Genomic DNA, 18,915 nt, shown 5'->3' with positions numbered 1-18,915 from the left:
AAAAACAAAATTTTTGTTTTTCCTCTGATGTGTTCCCCGTAGTTCAGAAATCAGAAAGAATAGTTTAAAATGAATAATTAATTAGAATTTTTATATCTTTCTACTCTGGGTCACTGCACTCACCCTCACTTCCAGATAAACATTCACAGTTATTTGAAAAAACATAAAATTAACTTGTCAGTCATAAACGGACAACATGGCGATGACTAGTGGGCTACCTGCCCGCAACCCGTGACGTCATCACAAATTTTTTCAAGTTACCTGTCAAGTGGACTGCTCAACAGTTTAATTCGACGAGGAATATAGTTCTTTGAGACCGCACTTTGGTGGAACATCACAAATTTAGATTGAGTTAGTTATTTGGATTCGGCAGGCTTAGTGCCTAGTATCAACTCGATCTACTAAACCGCAATAGTCTATCTAATGCACCGGTATCGCTTCTTCAGCGTTCCATACAGACGCCCCGTCACCTTAATGTCAGGATCTATAACTCCTCTCCCCACCCATCTCAACAGTGCCATCGAATTTTCTCCCAGGTAAAAGTAAAGAATCATTGAGAATAAAATTTAAAGAAATAAACATCTTGACTGTTGCCTCTCAATATATTCTTGATAATGTTTTGTGTATATACATAGGAACATAAGTGAATTTGCTAGAAACTGTCGTAACCATAATGTTAACATCAAACAAACATAAACTTATCATACCTACTACTCGGCTAAGTTAGTTAGTAAGCCTTTTGTGAGGCGTTGTATATGTATTTAAAACAAGATCCCAGATAATGTTCAAAACAAATGTATTACGAAATACAAAAAATTGTTAAAAAAATGTTTTTTTGGTAAAGGTTACTATAACATAAATGAATTTCTTTATGATACTACTGAATGGGATTAGAGCGACCGCCCACAGGCTATTAAATAATAGATTTTATTGTGCGATTTAACATTGTAACCATATTATTATATAAAAAAAAAGCTCGCTGATTTTGTTGCGCGCGTTCTTCTCGGGTCTGAGGCATACCTTTTGGAAGCTGTGGTAGTTTTTGACGTCAATAAGTGATTTTATATCCTATTTTGAATTTGTGATTCCTCGCAGCCCACTGACATGTTTAAATACCACTAGACAGGCTGTTCCATGTGTTTGACAGCAACTTTTTTGTGCCTATTTGAAGCGCCACTCGCGAGCGTCCAGAGAACTCATTTTGACGTATAGTACAAATGGCTGCGAAGGAACGTACAATACTCTGAAGTATTTTTGCATTTTGAATTAAATTCGTTCATTTTCCGTGTTATTAGCTAGTGTGTACTTCAAGAATCAAATTCTTTAGAAATTTGATTTTTTGTAAATAGTTTCCAACCATCTATTGATATTTGCTGTGGTTGTTTTCACTAGTTTTAGTACCGCAGACTCTCACTAAATGGCAAACAGCGCCAAAATGGCGAATATCAAACAGGCACAAAAGCACTTTGACAGTCTCTAGTCCAGTGGTATATAGTAGAGGTCAGTGTCGCAGCCACAAGAGGCATGGTGATGATCATATAGGATCAGGTGGTTGGCAAGCTCTGTTGGCCTGTTGTTAAATGAAATTTTTAAACAGGAATCATGTCGATTATTATAAAATCGTGGTCACTCAAAACCTATTACAATTTTATTAAATAAATTGCTTTTGCATTTTCAATGAAAACGTCATGCAATATGAAACCTTTCATCGTGTTATTAATTACAGTGCGTTCTATGAATTTTATAAAAGTTGCATAAAAATCAATTTTCCTTAGTACGATGCATGAAATATTAATAAGTATTGTGAATAATATTAATTTGTAGTTAAATTCGGTTCCAGTATTGTTTGTATTTAAATTAAGATCGTGTTGTTAGTTATTGATCTACGCTAACATATCTATGTTACGTTTCTAATATTATTATTAGCAATACAGATTTACAGTACTTAGATACAGATGATTGAAATACTTAATATTTCAATAATATATAATTAAAATACCAAGTTAAATTTGTAACCAAAATTTATGAACGATGCGGGACTGAACCCGCGACCGTTCAGGTTTCGTCCGAGCGCTCTTCCAACTGAGCCAACCGTTCGAATGACTTATGGTTCCTAAAACGGTCGTTGTCCTGGTGAAACACCATGAACAGACAGACAGACGCAGCGGAGGACTTTGTTTTATAACATGTAGTGATAGAGAATCTAACAAATATCGTATTAATATGTTAGTGAAATAAATTTCGATAAAGATGAAATCGGACATAACAATAAGATACAACGTGAAATATTAAGAATATCGCTTCTAAGCAAATGTAGTTTCGCAAATGAATACTTTTCTAAAAGCTTTGCGAAATCGTGCTCTCTTGCGATATTTCAATAGACCGTGAAAATTCTCCTGAATTTTTACTCACTTCGTAAATTATTAAATGTTTTTCTCTTACTGGCAAAAGAGAAACTCGTCAATAAACTTAAATACCTGTTACTTGTAAGCTTTGTACGCATCTGTAATACCTAAGTCCTTTTTAAATGTACGAACGCAGGCTTCCAACTGAGCTCCTGAATCCCTCATCTGTGAGTCAACTAGAAATTCCAGCAGCGGTGAACGTGATTGGATATTTCATTCAATTTATTTATAACACGTGGCAACACTGAATGTGAGGTGAATTGGAGGCTTTCATGAAGCCCTGCGTGCTCCCCATTATGTGGAGACACGCATTTATACGTAATTTCAGAGAAATCATTTTACGATGCTGCGAACATAATGTAATCATTTCGGCAACCTACTTGTCACTTTATAATGGCAGCTGTCAGTAAGTAAACATATTTATGATAATCTTTATAATAAAATTTATTGTATACAACAAGATTAAAGCGAATCAATCGATTATATGAAACGTGCAGTCATTGGTAGATTGACAGATGATGACTATAATCTTGTCAAAAATAGCCGAAATCCACTAAGTTTTAAGCGACAGTTCGCTTTCACACTTAGACGGATTATACTTCGTCGCTACTCGCCATACTGTAATTACTATTATTTCCAACTTATGTCAAATGACGGCACGTTTCATAATAAACTAAATTTCAATTTTCTTATTACGTAGTATTTACAAAGGGTCTGTGTTGTACTCGGAGCGTTGTTTCTTCAACCGACATCAGGAGAAGGATCTCAAGAAAATTGCAATGTATTTATGTTTGCTACCTAAGATCTCATACATATATTATGAATTTCATTCGAAATATCACACTCAATCAAATAAGTCGTATATGAATATCACCTAGTTTTGACGATGGAATCCTAAAGGAATTACGGAAACGCTCAAATATCAAAGATATACATAGCGACAACATGTTGGTACTTCCAAATACATATAAAACATTCGAACTTTTTTATCAGAAAAAGTGCGGTCCTATCAATTACAATGCAGTACCATTTAGGATTCTTGGTTGACGATATTCTAAGCAGAACCGGAATTGGACTCGCAACTTTAAGACATTTTTTTTTTATTAAACACTTTTACCCAAATTTTCTTGCCCCAAACTAGGTATAAACATACACATCCATGACTTACACATACATACATACACATACATATAAACATCCATGACTCGGAAACAAACATCCATATTCATCATATAAATGAATGCACCTACCGGGATTCGAACCCGGGACCTCTAGCTTAGTAGTCAGGGTCACTAACCATTCGACTATATGGGTCGTCATTATGCGATGTGATGAGATTCTTCTCAGTAAGTTGACTTAGTACAGCGCCCTTCAGACCGAAACACAATAATGCTTGCAAGTTACTGCTTCACGGCAGAAACGAGGGGTTTTAGGTGTGAGGTCCTGGTGATCTGTAATACAGGGTTAACCAACTTCAGACAACAGCTCCTCACAAAATACCAGTTAAAAAATATAACACTACTGTACTGTTTTAGCTTTAAGATCTTTGTGAGGAGAAATAAATAGATATTTATAAAAAAAAAAGAAACAAGGGTCGCTCTGGTGGCCAGATAGCTGGCATCTTGTGTCAACAAGCCTCCCAGCGGTATAATAATATATATGATTCATTTCATAACATCTTAACTACTTAATTTTTTTGTTGTTTGTTATTTTTTTTTTGTAAGAACTATTTTAAAGCCAAGTTCATATGATAAATGCTGATTCTAGGGACAGTTAGAGCTACATGAGTGTTTGTTTCAGCAGAAGCACCCCCATGTGATCTTCGAGGCGCGCACTAAGATGAACCGCGGCTGTGGTAATAAACTGGACCACCGTCAGAAGTCACACCGCACCAAGAACTTCGCGTACGTCGACGACGCGGTGCTCAGCGGCCATGGATTCCTGTAAGTTATCCGCTGTTATTTTGTTAGAATGCTCACCACAAACACCAGTGGTGCAAAGAAGCCTCTCCTTTGCACAGGAAGCCGGCTTGGTTATGTGTACCATAACGGCGCCTATTTCTGTCGTAAAGCAGTAATGTGTAAACATTACTGTGTTTCGGTCTGAAGTGTGCCGTATCTAGTGAAATTACTGGGCAAATGAGACTTCTCATCTTATGTCTTGAGGTGACGAGCGCAGTTGTAGTGCGGCTCAGAATTTTCGGATCGTTCAAGAATCCTGAGCGTCAATGCCTTGTAATGAGTAGGGCGTATCAATTGCCATCTGAGCTAAACATCCTGCTCGTCTCGTCCCTTATTTTCATAAAACCTCATATAACTCGCCATGATAATACTCCGTAATGCGTTATTATCACCTTTTTAATATTGACGATCCGCTCATAATAATTACAGTTCACTTTGAGTAAGCTCTTGCTGATTTTTTGAAGACTTGAAGCTCTCATTGACTACTGTCATGGCTTTTTCTTTCATTAATATCATTTATAAAGTTTCATACCTCATTCATATTCTGTTACAATTTATTGCCATAACATACAACAAATTCGATAATATGATACGGGGTATGATTATAAGAATACTTGAGGGTATAAAATATTACTACAATTTTTATTTTAGAATTTTAGGAACAAATACATTATTAAGATATTCATAATTAATATCAAAAGGACCAAATACGAGCCACAATCATGATAGTCGAGAACGATAAGCAACCCGCAAGTTTTTATAGCTGTACATTCCACCGAAGCAAAACGCTGTGACATCAGCTTAGAGCCGGTGGAGACTTATAATGCAATACATAAGAATTCGGGAGCTCAAGTTACTACTTCTAAAGGATGTCATCTCTTAAAATATTTATTTCAATCATTATGTTTAGGTGGTAAACCTTCGCAGACATATTGACAAACCCACGCAATTTATAGCTGCTAGTGTTAGCGACACAGTCGCTGTGTTAAGCGGCCGAATTAAGACGGTCGCGCGGACAGACCGGTTTTGGATACGATACGGTCGTGTAGCTGAGAGCCTCGCGACCGTCACTTTCTGATACGAACGGACTGTCGTGTTAACGTAATATTACCTTTGTCAATTGAACTTCACGAATTAAATTTATTTATTACAGTCTACTTTTTAATGGGACGCTAAGATCTCCCTATGATTCAAGACCAGGGCACTGGGCGCCTACCAGATAGATTTCTTAATTAGCATAGAACTAGCCTTTTCTATAATAAACTATAGTTACTAGTTCGAACAAGCTTCCGACCATTCGCCTATAATAGCACAAGTAAATTACTCAAATGATCAGATAACTATAAAAAGGAAAAAAGATATGTATAGTTAAACAACAACTGGTGAAACTTTCGTGAAATCGTTATTATGAAATCTGAACTGCATACCTCCTTAATCAGACGAGAGTGTGACTGAAACTGTAGAGCACTTTATCAAGACTATAGTCAAAGCACTATTAACTATCCTTAAATTACATTAATACTCATTGCAGAGAAACGCGACACAGAAAACAAAAGAAATTGAGACAAAATCGGCATAAAAATTTACTTAAAAAGAATTGAATCCACTGACTAGATACTTACTTTGGGAAGCAACAAACAATTTAAAGACAACATAAGTCAGCTGAAAAAATGTAATGGTATCTGAGCAGAAAATAACTAAAATAAATCCAACACATTTGCAAATCACCTCAAAGAAGTATTAACGCCCAATTATTAATGCCTGCGGATCCTCGAAATTAAAATATGAAGTGTTGTATGTACTTACCCGCATTAATAATATACACGTATTAAAAAGATATCTGATGAGACAGAAAGTAAAACAAGCCTTAAAAATATTGCTGTTCATCAAGCTCCTGAATAGACCTAATTGGCAATGATCTAGTGAAAAATTCTAGACCTGGGATTTAAATATCTAACTCAACTATTCAATGCTACTCTCTGCAGAAAATTTTCCCATCAGGAGGTAGCAGAAATTATTATTACCTTTAAACCGGTGAACACGCCACTGATCTTACCGCCCTATCAACAACATCTAAACTACTGAAAGTTCTGTTTCTAAATCGTCGGGCTGTTATAGTGAAAGATAAATTAATCCCTAATCACCAATTAAATTTTAGATCCTCCCACAGTACATAGTCAGATAGATAGAGCAGGTGTAAAGAATTGTAGAGAGAATAAATCACACTTTTGAAAATAAACTATGGTGTTCCGCTGTGTTTCTGGGCATCTCACAAGCATTCGACCGCGTGTGGTATGATGGACTATAGAAATCTGAAGGACATATTTAAAATCCTCCATATAGTAAGCAATCATTAAGTCTTATCTTCAAAGCAGGCACTTCTTCGTTCGATATGGTAACTAACATCATAAGAATCTGTAATATAAAGGGTTCCTAAAGGAAGTATCCTAGGCCCAATACATCATATGATTTACACATCTGATCTACCCCTAATACACCGCGGGCCATCGGCTGACCTATCCGCTGGTGTCATGACGGCTAGATTCAAAACTGCTAAAAGCACATGAGCGCTTATCACTTAACGCTGAGATGGGAAAAATTTCAAAATGCCACATCTAAAATGTTTTTTTACAAAAACGCAGAAAGAGAAACACACACACGCCACGGTGCCCCGCGTGACACACACCACAGTGCCCCGCGTGACACACGCCACAGTGCCCCGCGTGACACACGCCACAGTGTCCCGCGTGACACACGCCACAGTGCCCCGCGGGACACAACTACCTCGGACACGCGGAGCTTCCTTCGTGACGTCACCGCACCAATACTGTATTTGTTCATCATACTATTTATATAGTATCAGGGGCGTGCATATCATATAGGCAGTGCCTACCTCATTATGAACCTAAATAAATATAGCACTAGAGTAAAAGTTAATAAAAATTAAGTTGGTTCCGTTATTTTATTGCCAAACTTCTATTGAACACCCACTCATAAAATTTTTCCTTACGCTAGATACTAAATACCTACGGTAAGCAATCTCTGCTTGTTCCAAGGCTCAACTACGACTAGTTAGATCCACAGTGCCTACCTTGCTAGAAAACCATCCCCTGTATAGTAAGTTATAGTTAGGATCGTTCGCAACGATATGAAGTTTCTCTGGCGTCAACGCGCTAGGTTTTACGGGACCGGCCAAATCCTTCGTGTATAATTCCAACAATTTTAAAAACTGAATTAATTACAAGTGTGTCCAGTGTTGTCAGATGTAAAAGTAAGTTGTAAAAGTTCTCCCTTGCATTATTCAGGGTGCGCCGGTGTTGCCATGCCCGCTGCCCGCCATAACTTACAACGTCCGCAGCCGTGAAATTCTTTGACACTTTAGAGTGATGTAATTTACTTCGCCGCTTCCACTGAGTTTTGATTTAAGTGCAAGTTTAAAATATTTGCTTTGTGCCAGAAAATTTATACAAAAGTTCCTTGTTGATGAAGCTCCTGTTTATTCAAACAGTATTCTGTTCGGCCATATTATCTGTAATCAAATTTTAGTCCACTTTGAAGTTTGAGTATTTTTGTTGCATCATTTTACATTTATAGTTATAGTCACGCGGCTGCGATCGCGTCTCAACAATGAATATACGGCAGTGCGCTGACACTGACAGCTGTCAAACATTTCACTCACATCCATGTTCCCATACTAATCACCATAATATATTATAATTAATATTATTTGTAAAAAGACGAAGCTACCATTGGGAGGCTCCTGTGCACAGGTGCGGGCTAGATTATGGGTACCAAAACGGCGCCAATTTCTGCCGTAAGCATTACTGTATTTCGGTCTGAAGGGCGCCGTAACTAGTGATTATTACTAGGCAAATGAGACTTAACATCTTATGTCTCAAGGTGACCAGCGCAATTGTAGTGCCGCTCAGAATTTTTGTGTCTTTCAGAAAAAAAAAGCTATAAATGTTTATTTAAAAGAGTGGCAATAAGTCTTTTGCCAGTTCCTCTCATTATTAACTTTAGAAATAATTAACTTATTAAATAAAAATTAAATAATTACAATAATATATATATTATTTTACAAGTCACATGATGCTAGATCAGGGCAGTAAGGAGGGTGACTCGTGACCTTGACCGGTGTAGTGTCCAGGAAGTCTATTGTTTTGAGCGCTGAGTGCGCGGGTGTGTTGTTGTTGGGAAGCAATAGCCCGCGGAGCATACACTGACGATATAACCTCATATTTTGTGCAGTTGATTCCGTTTCCTATCCAAATACAAAGATTCCGCGATCCACCATCATAAACAACAATAGTCACACAGTTGAAATTTTGACATTTAATGCTATTGCCGTTATACCAACAAGTTAAAAAAAATAAGAAGGTGACTCCCAAAATATGTCCTTTATGTTAATAAAAAATATGTTTCACTTATTTAAAAAGTACAGAGTATTACACCGTGTATGATGGCACGGAGCCGTTTGTCTTTCCAAGCTGTCGTTGCAGGCAATACAAGGGTTACAAGGGATTACTAAGCTCCACATATTCGGCATAAGTCTTGAGCATTAGTACTTGTCTTCATCTCATTCGCGTGAATCCTATTTTATCTTAAGCTAAACACATTAAAGTACTCACGAGCACAATCTTATTGTTATCACAAACGGAGATATTTCCTCGGAATCGATTCTGCCGGCGGCCACTCGCTCTAATAACGGAGTGGTTGATGAATGTCGAGACTCGAGAGATAAACTTGATTAAGAAAAGCTGAATCCAAGAGAATTAAGATTAAACGACAATCGTTTCAGTTCATTCTTTATCTTTTAAATATTTTAACTTTGGAACATTATTTATATATTAACTGTGTGACTTGTCTCTCTTGTTAGTTATCGAATTCGATTTCATTTCGTTTAATACTTTAAAAATATAAAATTCTAACTTTACATGTCAAATAAAATAATCCATTTCATTCATTTTTATTAGATTTTTTGCTCGCAGTTTGTGTCTAGATATTGTGGTATAAATAAATGAAAAGGGTTTTTTGTTGAATTCATGTTTACATAAAATTGTATTAATTGTTTTTCGTGACAAATTTTTTACCCTAATATGGCAGTCAAGACAATTATCGTTGGTAATATTAGTGACTTTTCTTTAATTTTATGTGTTGGAACGGTTTGGTGTTAGTCATTGCACTGTTCAGAGGACCTGAACTCACGGTTTAAAAACCGGGATCAGGAAGAAAACGATGTAAAAAATGTGAGCCAAGCTTAACGAAATCGAAAGTATATCTACAAAAAGTCTAGAAGTCAATATTCAGCGTCGTAGACCAGCTAGAGGTCTTAAATTACTCCGTGTATTGCATAAGGCTAAGATTTTCCCAAAATTGTGAGACGTGGACGGGTGCAGAATTAATTAAAGTAGTCGGTCCTACCGACCGCGTAAAGTGCTAAGAAGACCAAAAGAGCGTTATACAGAACTATGTTTTGAAGAAATTACGCTGTACGGTGAAATTACTCTGTCATGTTTTGACCTGGCATAACTTCTGAACATCATACAGAGTTAGTTTTCATACAAAATGGCTCTATAAATGAACAACGCTACATCACGGAACTCTATTTTTTTAATGATAATTAGGGACGAGATGAGCAAGACGTTCAGCTGATGGTAATTGAAACGCCCTGCTTTTTACAATGCACTGCCGCTCAGGGTTCTTGAAAAACCTACAAATTCTTAGAGGCACTGCCATTGCGCTTGTCACCATGAGACATAAGATGTTAAGTCTCATTTGCCCAGTAATTTCACTAGCTACGGCGCCCTTCAGGCCGAAACACAATAATGCTTACACATTACTGCTTCACGGCAGAATATGCATAATCTAGCTGGCATCCTGTGCATAGGAGCCTCTCACTGGTAAAACTCTTATATTTTATTTAGTTGCATCAAATCCCTTTTACAAATGTTAATACTAAAAGTAACCCACATTTTCGGCTCCGCGATGACGCACGCTCTAATGTAGAATTAGAGAACACGTCATGACAGTACTAGTAACTGGTGTGTCCGACAGGAGCGGTGCGGGTGGTCATCTGCGCGTGCGGCGCGACGTGCGGGAGACCACCAAGTACATCGAGACGGCGCTCGTAATCGACAAGTACATGTTCGAGAAGAGGAACGGCAGCACGCGAGCCGAGGTGGTGCATGACGCCATTCAGGTGGCCAACATCGCTGACCTGGTGAGTGGGGGGAGAGGGGGGAGAGGGGGGATGACTATCATGTACCGGTGTGTAATTACCCGTATTTAATACGTCATTGAATGTTACGACAGTCATTCGAATTGGTCTCTGAATCGTGGAACTACTTTACTTTAACCCTGGATCAAATGTATTTGAATACATTGCAGTAGAAATACCTCGCATGGTAATGTGTAATAACATTAATATGTATTATTTATTCTATGTTAGATACGTCAGAAATCTATATTATGTTAAAACGTGTATAAAAGTACTTAGATAATATTTGTGCTATTCAGTCCCAGATATAGTATATGTTTTTCAAGGCAGCGGGTAGTAAGTTGTTATCTAATATAATAAATACTGATAAATTTCAGTATAATGTTAATTATGTGTTAATATGATACATAATTGACGACCCATATAGTCCAGTGGTTAGTGATTAGTGACCCTGCCTACTGAGCTAGAGGTCCCGGGTCCGAATCCCGGTAGGTGCAAACATGTATAGGATGAATATGGATGTTTGTTTCCGAGTCGTGGATGTTTATATGTATTTATGTATGCTTAAATTAGTACATTATATTAAACTAGTGGACCCAACAGACGTTGTCCTGTACACATGTTTTAAATTTGAAAAATCGGTCCAGCCGTTAGGAGCAGTTCACTAACATACACATAAGCAGGAGAATTATATTATATGGGTGGAATTGAGAATCTAAACCAATCTCAAATTCACTGAAACAAACAAAAAAGTCATCAAAATCAGTCCAGCCGTTTAGGAGGTAGTTTAATTGTGAATCTAAACCATTTTCAAATCCACCTGAAGACACACACCAATCTCAAATTCACTGAAACACACAAAAATATCATCAAAATCGGTCCAGCCGTTTAGGAGGTAGTTCATGTCTTGTACCCATAGTACACGCTATGCCTAATTTGGGGAATGATAGCTTGTGTAAAAGTCTCAATATGAAAAAAAAAAGAAATATGTCATGGAGGCTTTTGTCCAGCAGTGGACGTCTTCTGGCTGAAATGGAACTTACAATATATTTGTATAATGAAGTAAAAAATTACCATGTAATGTTGACACGAATTCTAGATTTTTATTAAATTTGTTTATTTTACTGTTTTGACTAACCTAATACGCATCAAATGACGGATACTCACGTTGTTATATGCACACTGCACTACGTACAACACGAACAAGTTATATAATTACTAAGTATTCAGAAAGGGCTTGTTTTTTGACAATTCCGATTAAATCAAGTCAAGGTGGGATAACTAAATTGTTCCAGCCTTATCGCCAAATCAGTTCCATGCTTTCCAAATTTAAAGTTTGGTTTCATCATTATCAGTTCCAATTCACGAAATTGTACTTTCTGTATACAAATACCTAATTTGTGGTGAAAAAACCATACAAACATTCTGTACATTGGTACCTATTAAGATTAAGAAGTTCCTTTTACTTGTACTCATAGACTTCATCATCGTAAAATACATTTTTTTAATAAAGTCAATGGTAACTCAGGTTATATCCTTATTACTCTTATATAAATATTATAACCCTAGCTAACCCGACAGAAGTAGTTCTGTATATAATAAATAAAATAATGTTTTTTTATTAATTTGTCAATAATATATCATAACATCAAGAACTGCTTCGTAAAAGTGCACCCTGTTGTTGTAATGAAATTGTTTCACAGCATAACTGTCAAACCGTTGCGTCAATAAATTCGACGGGGGACGCATCAAAGAAAAAGCAAATTTGTTGTTTTTATTTAATTTCGAGCATTTTCCTATTTATTCACCTTTTAAGCCTTCCCTGCACTACCACAAATAATTCAAGACCAAAATTAGCCAAATCGGTCCAGCCGTTCTCGAGATTTAGCGAGACTAACGAACAGCAATTTATTTTTATATATTAAGAAGATTAGCTGTATATAATTATATAGAGGTCTCGTTTGTCGCAGTACTTTCGCACGCTGAACACGCGCGTTTCGGTGGTGTACATCGAGTCCTGGCAGAGTGCGGACCAAGCCGAGCTCGACAAGAAGTACGACATCACGCGCGCCATCCAGAAGTTTAGCGACTACTCCGCCAGGAAGCTGTACAAGATAGAGAAGGATACAACACAGCTTCTCTCGTGAGTACCTTCCGCGTCGATGATGACACCACTAGAGATAGATCCGGACGTATCACTGACCTGTACTATATACCACTGGACTGGCAGCTGTCAAAATGCTTTTGCACCTGTTTGATATTCGCCATTTTGACGCTGTTGATCGTAGTGAGAGACTGCGGTACTAAAACTAGTGATGACGACCTAGTGGACAACATAGATGGTGGGAGACTATTTACAATAAAAACTGTGTGCTTTATTACGTTGATTCTTGAAGTATAAATAACACGGAATACGAACATTTGGACATAACAAAGCCATTTGTATTATACGTCAAAATTAGTTCTCTGGACGCTCGCGAGTGGCGCTTCAAATAGGCAGAAAAAATGTGCTGTCAAACATACGGAACAGCCATTCCTGTGGTATTTATACATGTCAGTGAGACGTATTGAGTCCACATTTGTTAATTACTCAAACTGCATTTATCATTCAATAAGACAACATGTTAAATGTGTATATAAAAGAGAGGATACTGTTCAATGAAACAAATACTGTCGAAGCTTATAAAAATATTGATCCAGTGAGCGGAAAAAAGCAATGGATTCAATCTCTAAAGATTGATGATACCAATATACAATAATTTATATTTATACAGTTAATTCTTAATTACTTTTTATAAAATAATTTATATTATTTAAACACGACTCATATATTGGATGCAGCACCTTACAAACTAATTTTAATTTGACGTCATGTAAATTAATAAAATGTTATTTTTAAGAAGTATTTTTTAAAACAGAAAATTTATAATATTCTATATCTGATTTCACGAAATCAGATATTATCCCCACTAACTTGATGTGTGGCTTTTTCCTCTACAAAGTGATTTGCTAGCAATTTCCTGCCACGTAGAACCAAACCGTGTTAGCAGGTCCACACGACATTCCAAATTAACCTTTCCTAAGGTCCGGTTTCCATCGGAGCGGAGAGGAGAGGAGACGAGAGGAGATTAGGAACTATCTAACTAGATGTTGACGACCTATATAGCTGAATGGTTAGTGACCCTGACTACTAAGCTAGAGGTCCCAGGTTCGAATCCCGGAAGGTGCAATCATTTATATGATGAATATAGATGTTTGTTTCCGAGTCATGGATGATGCTTGTTCACTCGTGATACAAAAAGAAAAATGAGACATTTCCTCTCCTCTCCGCTTAATCCATTTCCACCGAAAATAAGCGGTGAGGAGATGAGGAAATAACGAAATTTTATTGGTTATCAAACGCATCTCCTCTCCGGTTTGGTGGAAACCGGGCCTAAAAGAGCGACAACGCTGCTGTTATTCCTCTGGTGGTGATCATTTGACTTGAGCAGATGACCTTTACGCACATTTGTCCTCCTGTCCCGTTAAAATATTTAAAATATTTGGGTTTGAGAAAGAACTTTGTACAAAACGGAAACAATGTACAATTACACAAAGTGACAAAATAAATACATCGTGTGACGACGATGACTGTGACAGTTTCTGAACAGGCCAACATATAGCATCGTGTTTATTTTATAAGCACTTAACCCTAATGTAACCTGTTTCACATACACACGAGTGGCACATTAGGTCTACGTCGACCCTACAATAGTAACAAAAAACGAGGAAACAAGTGACGCGACAGCTCGGTGACGGTTTGAGCCACTTACATATTCATTGCGTTGTGTTGTGACGAGTGACGTGTTACAAGTGACGTGTGGCAGGTGATGGATGACTTGCAATCTCTGTACTTCTTGTTGTACGAGTGTTTTATGAACGTGGCGTGGTGAGGAGCGACTGAGTGTCCTGCTGGAGATGTAGCTACCAAATTGGTTGAAATATGTAACTCTTTTTCGGACACGACTACCGTAGTAGTAACAGGAAACCACGACGTAAATACAAAATATACATTGATTTCATCGGATATGGTTCAAGTACATCTATGAATATAACTATAATTTTTTTTATTCATTTAGGTACTATTTTTTTTCCTGTGAAAGTAAATTTTAATGCCATCTACCACCAGAACACTACCTTAGTATTTCGTGCATTGGTTTATGTATGATATGTTAGGCCACAGTGGAATCCAATAAAAAAGGCATTTACTTTCTCAAAATTGATTCCTTTAGAATTCGTTTGATGTCATTTCTAAAATATATAGAGTATTTATTAATCAAACAAAACAAATCTTATAACTATATTTACGTGGTAACTAAATTAAAACTATCATTACGTGGAAGCGTACCAAAAATACTGGCAGTATTACCGCGTTGGATAGCTAGGCTGATCCGTTGACCGAAATAGTTGCCAGCGCTTGTGTTTCCAGTAGCCTTATTGAGGCTCGAAGATAGTATTTTGAACATTCTCCGCGCCTCTGGGCCCCACGGGCCAAGTGTCTCGACACCAAACGGCACAAAGATGTATGACTCACTGAGACCAACATATTTGCGACGCTTGCTGTCTTCGGCAGTCGAAGCAGCTTCTAATATACTAGACACAGAAGCAGATAGCGCTCTGAGAGAGAATAATTGGCACAAGAAACTCTCCCAGGATTTTTCTTGCGCTCTTTTTAATCAAATACACAATATTGTATTGTTATGGCTATTGCTATAAATTAATCATAATCTAGTCCCAGGCTGTCGGATCACTTAGATATTCAGCTGTGGAGAAGTAGGATTTACGACAGAGCCATTTTTAAATAAAACATTTATATTTATTTATATAAAAGACTTTAGACATTATTATAAAAGTGTATACATTTACCCTTAAAGCTATTATGTATCTTATCAAGCCTACTGATCACAGGTTTCGCAGGTACGTCACCGTGAGCTATGCACAACAAATATATAAATTGGAATTTAAAAACGAGGTCTTAGTACCTATTTAAAATATTGCAGAGTCCATAATATAATTGCAGCTCTCATACGATTAAACAGTCACTCTTTGATCACTTTAAAATTCGTGTTTTTGTTGTAATACTAGTTGACCCGACAGACGTTGTTCTGTATATAATAAATAAAATAATGTTTTTATATGAATTTGTCAATAATATATCATAACATCAAAAATTATTTCGTAAAATATGCACCCTTCTATCGTAATGAAATTGTTTCACAGTAGAACTGTCAAACCGTGCGTCAATAAATTCTCTCATTATAATCTCATAGAAATTATGTATGGACACATGAAAGGAAAAACAAATTTGTTGTTTTTATTTCATTTAGCAGCATTTTCCTATTTATTCACCTTTTAAACCTTCTCTAGACTTCCACAAATAATTCAAGACCTAAATTTGCCAAATCGGTCCAGCGGTTCTCGAGTTTTAGCAAGACTAACGAACAGCAATTCATTTTTAAATATATAGAAGAAGAAGATTAGTTACCAGACATGATAATGTCTAATGAATCATTATAAAAATCCTAGCTCACCCCGCAAAAGTTTTATTAAGGACCATATTATGAAGTAATAAAAAAAATTCAATAATTAAAATTTTTAAGGTATAAAAAATAGGTTACGACCGATTCTCAGACCTACCAAATTTATCGTACTACAATTGTTGTATTCGATTGACATCTTGCAACCCTATAGCGGATTTGTGGATGGAACAGAATATTATAAATTCGCGATACAAAAATAGTAGTATTGTAGATCGTAGAAGGGCGCAAATTTGAAGTTGTATGTATTTTTCAATGCTGAACCACATTAAAGAAAAATTGTCAAAAAATAAAAAAATATATTACGGGTGGGTCCACCCTTATCATTTAGTGGTATGAAAAATAGATGTTGGCCGATTCTCAGACCTACCCAATATGCACACATACTTTCTTACAAATCGGTTCAGCCGTTTTGGAGGAGTTTGGTAACAAACACCGGGACACGAGAATTTTATATATTAGATTATACTTTTTTAATCTTAATGTCCAATTAACAACAAAAAATATTGTTTGAGGAAGTATTTTTTATTTAAAATATAATTCGCAGTTTTATTTAAATAGAATTGGGTTGGTTAAACTTTTATAATTTACTCTCTCAAGGACTTATAGTATGCAGCCACGAACTAACCTTACGTGACACCGTAAGAAACAATTAACACTTTGAAATATAAATATACTCGTACTATCTACAGATAGAGATAAATTACTACCTTCTACCACAGTTATAGACATATGTGTGCTTCTACTGTCAGTAATTAGCTGTCAATAATCTGAAGCTGTTTCACTATACCCGACAAGTCATTCTTACCGCCTTATATTGGGACGCGTGAATTGCAATTTCCATATAAACTTTATATCGCTGGTAAGCTGGTCGTCCCATTGACAGACAGTGTGCACGGATAAGGAGAACTACCGTTGATAAGTTTATTGGGACAGAAAAGTCAATGATAGTTACTAAACTGGCCTGCAAAAGTAAGTATCACCCTTTTCATTTTTTTTTTTTCTTAACTATAGAAGGTAGAGATTTAAGATTAAAAACGTTTTGTTGCAAATTTTATAGGCTTTAATTCTAAGAAACTAAAATTATACATTAGTAACATTTTTAACTTAAAAAAGATAAAACAATGAAAATAGACATTTTTAGTTTAGTGTAAAAAAATTCAACTAAAATGTATTACATGTTATTTAATTTTTAATAACTGGTATTGCCTCCTCGAGCTCTGATTACAGCTTCGAGCCGGTTTGGCATACTGAACACTAGGTTTCGGAGCCTATGTTGGGGAATATTCTCCCATTCTTCTACCAGGGCCTGCTTTAGTGCCCTGAGAGTAGTAGGTGGTGGTCTGCGATTTCTGACTAGCCTCCCAAGCTCATCCCAGGCGTGTTCAATCGGATTGAGATCAGGACTTCTTGATGGCCAAGCCATCACGCTGATACCGACCTCCTGAATATACTCTTGTACGATATGAGCCGTGTGTAATCGATCCATCACCCATGTTTGCTAAATACGGCCCTGCATACTCATTGAGAATCACTTGAGCATATCTTTGCCCAGTGAGGGTGCCATTTTCTATGGCTACTAGCTCTGTGCGACCTTCTGAAGATATGCCAGCGCATACATGTACACTGCCTCCACCGTATTGGACTCTTTCTGAGATGCAGGCTTGAAGGTATCGCTCACCAGGTCGCCTGTAAACACTTCGCCTTCCATCAGAAGTGTAAAGGGAGAATCGAGACTCATCTGCAAACAAAATTCTTGACCATGTGTTCACGGGCGTATCGCAGTCTCGCTACTCGATGCTGTCTCTCGAGTTTTGGGCCACTCACTGGTCTTCGGGGTTTCAAATTTGCTTCAGCAAGTCTTCTTCTCACTGTACTGTCACTAATGTAGTCCCTCCGGTTCTGAAGTAGCTGTTGCTGGACTTCAACTGCATTTTGGTGGCGATTTCTTAACACAGTGGAAATAATTTAACGATCTTCTCGGGCACTGGTACACCTGGGTCCGCCATTACAAGGTCTCCTCAGATGGTGTCCAGTCTCTTCGTACCTTCGCCTTACCTTCTGAACTGTTCGTACCGTCACAACCACCATTCTTGCAGTGCGACGCATACTGATGCCTAGTTCCAGAAAAGCCATGATCCTAGCACATTCTTCAACTGAAAGAGGCATGATAAATAAATGTTATGTGCTTTTTAGCATAAATTTTTAAAACAAGACCCATCGATCTTGAAAAAAATTTTAAACAGAAAGAAAAATGTGAATGGTAAAATCGTAATTCGGAAACGTCCACTTTGAAAAAGGAATGGTTTTGTTTTTGAAGTTTTTTTTTCAGCCAAATCTTAAAAATTCTCTGTGGAGTCCTTTTTATTTCGAAAGTATATCTTGTGAACTTAAAACGTTATCCCAATTTTAAAAGTGTGATACTTACTTTTGAAGGCCAGTGTATTTTTAGAGAATATTGGGAACGGCCGTAAAAGTACACAATATGAACCCCGCGACAGTTTCCCGCGGCCCGGCTGCTGTACATCAACAAAACATTAATAAAACACTCACAGTTGCAGCACCAACTTCCCCGAGCAATTGTGTTGTACGAGGGGCGGTCAAAAAGTTCGCGGAATGGCGGGGTTGGCGGGGGTGAGGTCGCTCCTCCAGGTAGCCGCTACTTGAGTAACTCATAATTACTATATATGCCAATTTCTAGCCTAATTGGGTCATTAGCTTTCGAGTTACAAACGAGTGAACAAGTAAATCGG

General features: G+C 37.1%; 1 protein-coding gene across 1 annotated transcript in view; it reads left to right on the top strand.

The window, feature by feature from the left end:
- LOC126965582 (disintegrin and metalloproteinase domain-containing protein 33) overlaps positions 1–18,915 on the top strand; it is a 358,284-nt gene that overhangs the window by 308,301 nt on the left and 31,068 nt on the right. Inside the window, exons 8-10 of the mRNA XM_050809220.1 lie at positions 4,209–4,348; positions 10,424–10,589; positions 12,557–12,729. Of these exons, the coding sequence (XP_050665177.1) occupies positions 4,209–4,348; positions 10,424–10,589; positions 12,557–12,729 (479 nt within the window). The remainder of the gene's footprint in view (positions 1–4,208; positions 4,349–10,423; positions 10,590–12,556; positions 12,730–18,915) is intronic.

Source organism: Leptidea sinapis, chromosome 1 (genome assembly GCF_905404315.1).
Source record: "Leptidea sinapis chromosome 1, ilLepSina1.1, whole genome shotgun sequence".
In the NCBI taxonomy this organism is placed as follows: domain Eukaryota; kingdom Metazoa; phylum Arthropoda; class Insecta; order Lepidoptera; family Pieridae; genus Leptidea; species Leptidea sinapis.
This window is presented reverse-complemented; position numbering and strand designations above follow the sequence as displayed.